This window comes from Triticum urartu, chromosome 6A (genome assembly GCF_056163025.1).
Source record: "Triticum urartu cultivar PI428250 chromosome 6A, HENAU_Tu73, whole genome shotgun sequence".
In the NCBI taxonomy this organism is placed as follows: Eukaryota; Viridiplantae; Streptophyta; class Magnoliopsida; order Poales; family Poaceae; genus Triticum; species Triticum urartu.
This window is the reverse complement of record NC_141878.1, coordinates 183,077,973-183,086,934: the sequence shown is the minus strand read 5'-3', so window position 1 is coordinate 183,086,934 and position 8,962 is coordinate 183,077,973. Positions and strand designations below refer to the sequence as shown.

The following is an 8,962-nucleotide window of genomic DNA, read 5'->3' as shown; positions in this document are numbered from 1 at the left end:
GCCGGCACTAGTGGGAAAGCACCAAAGTGCATTCGTAAAAGGGCAATCGATTCATGACAATTTCATGTTGGTGCAATGCATGGCACGGAGGCTGCATGCGCTCAAAAGCCCGGCAGTAATGATCAAACTGGACATCTCAAAGGCGTTCGATTCGGTCCAGTGGCCTTTCCTCATTGAGGTCATGCAAGCAATGGGATTTGGACGTCAGTGGAGGGATTGGATTTGTGGTATTTTGGCGACCTCCTCCACCTGGATCTTGGTCAATGGCACGCCGGGGAGGCCGATCCTAAACTGCATTGGTCTGAGGCAAGGGGACCCAATTTCCCTTATGCTATTTATCTTGGTCATGGAGCCGTTGCAACGTATGTTCGAGATGGAGACCGAGAGGGGACTGCTGGCGCCACTGGCGGCGGTGGGTATGAAGCACAGGCTTTCGATGTATGCGGATGATGTCATGCTTTTTCGTTCGGCCATGGGAGGAAGATCTGCAAGCTTGTGTTTCGCTCTTGAATCTCTTTGGTGAGGCTTCGGGTCTGTGAGTTAACATGGCCAAGAGTGCAGCTTATTCGATTCGATGCACGACTGAGATTATGGACATGGTTGAAAGGGTTTCTGGGTGTGCAGTGGGCACTTTTCCATGCAAATACCTTGGCTTGCCGCTCACCTTGCAGAAACAATCGGTAGCGCAGCTGGCCGGTCTGGTGGATCAGCTGGCAAATGCTTTGCCACGGTGGAAGGCTTCAAAGATGCCACGGAGTGGGAGGATGTTGCTGATCAAGTCTGTTTTATGCGCGATTCCACTACATGCAATGCTTGCACTTGACCTGCCACAGAAGACGATCAAAGCAATGGATAAGATCTGCCGCAACTTTTTATGGTGTGCCGAAGCCCAGGCAAATGGAGGGCAATGTGCGGTGGCTTGGGAGAAGGTTTGCACACCGATGTGGGCTGGTGGGCTCGGGACCCCAAACTTAAAATGGCTTAATGTGGCGATGCAAGCCCGATGGCCGTGGCTACAGAAGACTGACAGTATGAGGCCGTGGGCAGAGTTCTCGCTCAAAGTGCCATAGGCTTCAAAACAGCTCTGTCGCGCGGCCATGAGGACGACAATTGGAAGCGGCACAGAGACACTGTTCTGGGAGGACAAATGGATAGATGGGGAGAGGATACAGGATATCTGCCCGCAACTCTATGACATGGTGAAAAAAAGGATGAGGCTAAGTTGCACTGTCGCCCAAGCTTTGGATGGCCACAGGTGGGCAAGAGATGTTGGACCGCAGATGTCCGCCGAGGCGCTAAACGAATATATGCAGCTTTGGACGAGGGTTGTGCAATTGGAGCTGCAGCAAGGCCGGCAAGACCTGGTGACGTGGTCTTGGAGCAGCAATGGAGAATTCACTACGAACTCCGCCTATAATGCCAAGTTCTGTGGGCGGCAAATGGTGCCATCAGCGGAATTCACCTAGAAGGCCAAGGCACCATTGAGATGCCGATTCTTCACGTGGACGGCCATCCGGGACAGATGCTAGACGTCCGACCGGCTCGCTAGGCGAGGGCTAGAACATCAGGATCGCTGCCCCCTTTGCGACCAGGAGGAAGAAACCATGGGGCACATTATGCTGAGATGCATGTTTGCGAGAGAGGTTTGGACGGCAGTCTTGCAATCCATGGGCAAGAAAGAGTGGATTCCCACGACCGAGATGAGCATGACCAACTGGTGTGCGGAGAAGGGAGGTACATCGCGGAAAAGGCGGAGCCAGGCCGGCATCCTAATTCTTGTCATGTGGGAAATTTGGAAACACCGAAATGCGATAATCTTCGATGGGGCTTCGCCATCCAAGAACGTGGTGCTGCTCCGGGTATGCAACGAAGGGAGAGCGTGGAAGGAGGAAGGGATATTGAAAGGAATCACTGATGATTTCTTCGCCGCGGTAGAACGGTGGGCTAGATCAGAAGTAGCACTAATTTAGGCTATGTATAGGCGGTGGAGGTGTGGGTGGTGTCGTGTGCATGTAAATCTCATGTAATCACTGACATGGAGGGGCTCTTTACCCCACTCCTCTCTCTTTATAATATAGTACACACATCTAGTGCGTATTCGAGAAAAAACTCTAGCAGACCCCGCAAAACGCCGGCCTGCAAAATGCGTATGCAGTTCGCGCAAAACAGCTTTTTCGGGCCGGCGCGGGCCGGCACAGATGCAGACCCCCCAAACGGATCCGTAAAAAAGTATATTCGCGTCCCCGCAAATCATCAGCCCGCAAATCTCAAATCCAACAAAATTCAACAATCGAAAACAAACTGAATTATTCAAATCAAACATAAAACAATAACCATCCACATTACAAATAATTATTCAAATCACCATAGCAAACTTAAAATAATGCAATACAAAACTTGTCATGAATACAAATACAAATGAATACAAAAATTAGTCACTGTCCAGCCCTTTGCCAATGGTGCTCAATGAGATCTTCCTGAAGTTGAAAGTGTGTGTCTGCATTTTCAATCTCCTTGTATGTTTGAAGAAAAGCTCTAATGCGGTTTGGGTCTCTAGCTGGTTTGACACGGCTACCCACATTATCGTAAAAGAATTCTAAGTCCATTCCTCTCTCATCTTCAAGAATCATATTGTGTAGGATAACACAACAAGTCATGATGTTCTTCAGGGTTTTCTTATCCCAAAAACGAGCAGGACCTCGGACAATAGCAAACCTAGATTGCAAAACACCGAATGCTCTTTCAATGTCTTTTCGGGCTGCCTCTTGCACCCTTGCAAATTCACATTGTTTTTTTGTTTTGGGTTCTTTGATGCTCTTGACAAATGTGCACCAAGGAGGATATATACCATCTGCAAGATAGTACCCCTTTGTGTATCCATGCCCATTGATAGTGTAGTTGCAAGCAGGAGCATCACCACTAGCAAGCCTAGCAAACAAATGAGAGTGTTGCAACATATTGATATCATTGAGTATGCCGGGCATACCAAAAAAGCAATGCCAAATCCATAAATCCTCGAATGCTACGGCCTCTAGCACAATTGTTGCATCAGGAGACTTGCCACAATACATTCCTTGCCAAGCCTTGGGGCAATTTTTCCAATTCCAATGCATACAATCAATGCTACCTAGCATCCCAGGCCAACCTCTCCTCTCATTAGCTGCCATCAATTTCTTTGTGTCATCTTCATTTGGTGCCCGAAGATACTCGGGACCAAAGACACGGACGATCACTTTCGCAAATCTATGCACAGACTCAATTGTGCTATCTTCACCAATGCAAAGATACTCATCGGCATAGTTAGAACTTTTCGCACGGGTTCAACTCCATCTACACGCACGCCGGCACATCAATCTACTACACAACTCGCGAAAATCATAAAAAGGGGACTAACCGATGGAGAGTGATCCTGGGCAGCGACGAGGGTGGTGCGCTCGGCGGTGGTCGATCCCAGCGGTGGCGGCGGCTGTGGGGCGGCTCTTCTTGCCGGATCCGGAGGGGCGGTGCAGCGGCTCGGCGCGAGAGGGTGTGGGGCGGCCCCACGGAGCGATTCCGCCCACAAATATGACGGAATCGCCGACGGCGGGCGGGCGGAAGCAAGGGCGGGCGGCAGCGGAAGGAAGGGGAAAAGAGCGCGGGCTGAAATGTCCCTCTTGCCAACTGCTTCTCTGTGATGCAGGGCACCACAGCCGCGAGGGGAAACCCGCGTTTTCCCGGGTTGGGGCCGGAAATTTGCCGCGCCCCCTAAAATATTTTGCGGGCCGGGGGGGGGATGCGGGGTCTGGTCGGGCAGGCTTTCGGCCCGCACCTGCATTTTGGCAGTTATTTTGCAGGTCGGGGCGGATGCGGGGTCTGCTAGAGTTGCTCTTAGTCTACACATGTAGCGTATCAGTTGATTTGGAACTCATTTCAACACGATAGAGCCGTCGGGGCACTTCTATGTGCCAGAAAGCTAAGATAGTATTTTTTTCAAATGGAGGTAAAAGATTTGACTCATCTCATTAAATAATAAGGAGAATGACAAGGATTTAGGTCACAAGATCACAAAGGTCAGAACAAGGGGATCACTGTCCCGGTAAAATGTTTTCCACTTTTTTTGGCCCGGCAATAACTTTTTTTTCCCTGGCAATAACCCAAGTCTTCGCCTTTGCCTTGATCATCGAAAACCATGAGTGGGCAAGGAGGCCTTGTTGCACAAAACTCTCACATTCCTTCCATTTTATATTTCTCAATAGACAAGCATCTTCAAAGAATTGAACTCCTTTCTGCTCGTAGCTTGCCACCACTCTTTGACGGAATGGAGAACACTCTGATTTTTCTTCTGGGAATGAATCCCTTCCTGTCATTAGCCATGTTCAAAATGCTGCTGGTGTGTCGACATTTGAACATAAGGTGTTTTACTCAGCTAACAAACATCACAGTTTGGCCAACCCCACCAAATCAATCCGTCCGCTTTCCAAATTATGTCGTGATGAATGAGCCAGGAGAAAAACCTAATCTTCGGTGGTGCCCAAACCTTCCAAACCATGCTAGGCATGTCTGACTTGATAAAACCTGAGAATTGCATCCGGTAAGAGGGGGTGCTAGAGTAGCATCCATCGGCAGTAAATTTCCATCTAAAGCCATCCTTCGTGCTCGGAGTGAGCGTCCTAAAATTTTCACCATAAGTCGAAGAATTGTTGAATGCGAACAGCCGTGAGGCCCCCTTTCATATCAATATGTCAGATCCAATCGCTATTAGCAATTTCCTTGGTCGCATAGAATTTTGTGTGTTTGAAGAGGACGAAGATGCTCGACGCAATGTCCTTCGGCTTTTGCCTATGCAACCATGGCAAGTGCCAGAAGCTCGCCGTCATACCGTCACCGATGCTAAACATCGTGGCTGCATAAAACATGTCCCCATCATCATCATCGCATGGGATGTTGAAGCTAACTCATGCCCTTTGAGGATCGACCCATGCAAACCACAACCAACGTAGTTTGAGCGCCCCGAGAATTTGTCGAGGTCGAGAATGCCCAAGTGCTTGCTCTCTCATAAGAGTGGTTAGGTAAATCCCAAGTATAAGGGTGAAGTAACCTAGCAATAAGTATTTATCTGGGTAGACAATCAAAGTTTATCAAACTGGAAGGAGTTCTTCCTGCAAACAAAGTCACCGGTACCTGCACACAACACAAAACAAACTTTTCCCCAACACGTAAAGAAGGTTGTCAAGCTTCTTGTCTTGCTAGTTATAAGATTAAATTGCATGGTATGATAGGAATTCATAGATAGATAAAATAAAATAAACAATACGACAAAGATATAATATTTTTTGGTAAAGTTCTCAGTACAGGAAAATAGACCCACGGGCCATAGGTTCACTAGTGACATCTCCCCAAGTATAATTCATAGTTGGGCAGTGATTAAATTGCAATATTTATATTTATAAGTATGATCATTCATGGTATAATCTCATACATGCATTACGCCCGTGATATGTAGACCGTTATCCAACCGCATCTAATACTAATACTTCACTCCTAGACCGCTATCCAACATGCATGTCAAAGTACTAAAGTTCATAACAAACAAAGAAGCAAGATGACATAATATAGAAAGTAAAACTACCATCCAAGAGTGATAAAGAAACCATCATTTTATCCTTAGTAGCAACAATACAATACGTGTCTTGTCCCTTTCTGTCACTGGGATATAGATCACCGTGGGATTGAACCCACTACAATGCACAACTCCCTCTGAAGAACTACCCATCAAACTTGGCCAAAGAAGAAAAATAGATTGGAGAGCATACAAATCTATTCAATTATACATCAATGAAACTTCAAAAGATTCAATTGATTTCAATGAACAATCTGATCATAAAGTGGCAATTCATCATATCCCAACAAACACACCACCGATTACATCATATGAAACCCAATCATGTGAGGCAGCCCACGGGAACTTTGTATTGAATCATGAGGGAGAGAGGATGCCATCTAGCTAGCTACTTCTATGGACCCTAAGGTCCTAACGGAACTACTCACACATGGTCATGGAGGTAGCAAGGTTGATGAAGAAGCCTGATACGTCTCCAATGCATCTATAATTTATGAAGTATTCATGCCATGTTTACAACAATTTTATATGGTTTTGGTATGATTTGGATGGAACTAACCCGGACTGACGCTGTTTTCAGCAGAACTACCGTGGTGTTGTTTTTTGTGTAGAAATAAAGTTCTCCAAATGCAACGAAACTTTTTGACGATTTTTTTGGAACAAAGGAGGCACTAGAAGCTTCGTGGGAGGACCAGAAGGTGAAGGAGGTGAGCACAAGACACCTGGGTGCGCCAGGAGGCCCAGGCGCGCCCAGGTGGGTTGTGCCCACCTCGAGGCCCATCTTCGCGTGATTCCAACGCTGAAAAATCCTATAAATAGATAAACCATTAGAAATAACCCTAGATCAGAAGTTCCGCCCCTGCAAGCCTCTATAGCCACGAAAACCAATCTGGACCCTGTTCCGGCACCCTGCCAGAGGGGGAAATTATCACCGATGGCCATCTTCATCATCCTGGAGGCCACCATGATAAAGAGGAAGTAGTCCATCCTCGGGGCTAAGGGTTTGTACTAGTAGCTATGTGTTTAATCTCTCTCTCTCTCTCTCTCTCATGTTCTTGAGATGACACGATCTTGATGTATTGCGGGCTTGTTAATATAGTTGGATCATATGGTGTTTCTCCCTCTCTATATTGTTGTGATGAATTGATTTTTCCCTTTGAGAGTTCATTGTTATCAGATTGAATACTTTTATCAATTTGAGAGCACTTGATGTATGTCTTGCTATGAATAACCGTGGTGACAATGCGGTATCATATTGACTCATTTGATATGTGTTTTAGCACTCAAATCACGGATTCCCGAGGTGACATTGGGGTAATCTATGCGTATGGGTTGATGCACGTTCTCGTCTTTGTTTCTCTGGTAGAAATCTTGGGGCACTCTTTGAGGTTCTTTGTGTTGAATTGAGTATTATGAATCTAAAATTGTTTGATGCATACCGTATAATCAACTCACGGATACTCACGGTGACATTGGAGTATCGAGGTGACATTAGAGTTGGTTGATGTGTATAGTATGGTGTTACTTTAGTACAAACTCTTGATAGATCGATCGGAAAGGGTAACTTGATGTTATTTTAGTACAAACTCTTGATAGATCGATCGGAAAGAATAACTTTGAGGTGGTTTTGTACCCTACAAATAATTTCGTCTTATGTTCTGCGCTAGATAGGAACTTTGAAGTGATTCTTCATCGCACGTTGAGGGATGTTTATATGATCCAATTATATTAGCATTGTTGAGAGATTGCACTAGTGAAAGTACGAACCCTAGGCCTCATTTTCAAGCATTGCAATACCGTTTGTGCTCCATTTTATCAATTGCTACCTTGCTGTTTTTATTGTTTCTATTACAAAAATCAATATCTACTATCATTACTACACTTGTATCACCATCTCTTCGCCGAACTAGTGCACATACACAATTTACCATTGTATTTGGTGTGTTGGGGACACAATAGACTTTTCATTATTTGGTTGCAGGGTTGTTTGAGAGAGACCATCTTCATCCTACACCTCCCACGAATTGATAAACCTTAGGTCATCCACTTGAGGGAAATTTACTACTGTCCTACAAAACTCTACGCTTGGAGGCCCAACACGAGTCTACAAGAACAAGTTGTGTAGTAGACATCAAAGCCTCAAGTGGTGGATTCCATATGGGATTTTTGCCGTTGTTGCCATTGCCGTCCTCCCCACCACTGCTACGTGGGGTATCCACCATGTAGATGTCATAGGTGGAGGTTGGCATCCACTTGCCTGTGGGTGCGTTGGTTGTTGGCTGGCCACCTGAAGATTCGCCAATTTCTTCCTCCGTGTAGTCGACCTCTTCGAAGCCACTTTGTAGGACCTTAGTTAAGTCTTTGATCTTCGATATTAATTGGGTGGTGGGTGGGTAAAAAATCCGACATTCATGGGTGACTCCTGGATCCGATCATAGATGGAGGGATGGTCCTCTAATATTGCGAGCCTTTGAAGACGATGTAACATCTCATTCAGAAGGTCTTTGTCACTATCTTCCTGAGCTCAATCTAACACCGGTACCAGGGGAGATTTTTCTGAGATTAGTTCTGACATGGATTGGGGATGTTTTTGTGGGGCCATGTCAGTTACTTGGCACCCAAGCTGCACTATTGGATCCAGACTCGTGGTCAGATCCAATGTGAGGTTCTCGTCCTTGTCCTAAACCTGATATGACATCAGCGGGTGAATGGGTGTGTCTCGCTATTCCTCAATCTAGTATGACACCTAGCTCGAGAAGGCCAGCTCTCCGCAAGAACCCGCGATGTACTCCAAGTTGCCAAACCTAATGATTTGACCGGGAGCAAAATTCTCAACCTGGCCTAGATGGCCGACCGAATCAGCGAAGAGGATGCTACTGCCAAAAATAAAGATCTAGCACAAAGGTCATGCTAGAACCGATCTGGTCACCCATGTTGATCCCCATCAAATTCTTGTAGCTACTCAACGAGGACCTGCATGGGCCACTAATGACAGAGTCGATTTCAGCGGATCTCGGGTAGGTGGTCCCGAGCTACTAGTCTAGATGCGATATTAATAAAGACACGAGGTTTTACCCATGTTTGGTCTCTCTCAAAGAGATAATACCCCACGTCATGTGTTGTATTGATGCCGCTTTGTTAAATCTTGTTATGAAAGAACAATTTTCTGGTAGTCCTAATGAAGATGCTGCATCCCATCTTAACACTTTCGTTGAATTGTGTGATATGAAAAAGAAAAAAGGTGTGGATAATGATATTTTCAAATTAAAATTATTCTCGTTCTCCTTGCGAGATCGTGCTAAAACTTGGTTTTCATCTTTGCCACGAAATAATATTGATTCTTGGGATAGGTGTAAAGATGCT

General features: G+C 45.9%; 2 protein-coding genes across 2 annotated transcripts; one reads left to right on the top strand and one right to left on the bottom strand.

The window, feature by feature from the left end:
• Window positions 1-1,097: 1,097 nt before the first annotated feature.
• On the top strand, window positions 1,098-1,466 carry LOC147964670 (uncharacterized). The gene has a single exon (XM_087530100.1). The coding sequence runs from the start codon at window positions 1,098-1,100 to the stop codon at window positions 1,464-1,466; it is 369 nt and encodes a 122-aa protein (XP_087386226.1).
• A 969-nt stretch (window positions 1,467-2,435) lies between these two features.
• Window positions 2,436-2,984, bottom strand: LOC147964669 (uncharacterized). Its single transcript, XM_087530099.1, has one exon. It carries the CDS (start codon window positions 2,982-2,984, stop codon window positions 2,436-2,438), a length of 549 nt encoding a protein of 182 aa, XP_087386225.1.
• Window positions 2,985-8,962: the final 5,978 nt, after the last annotated feature.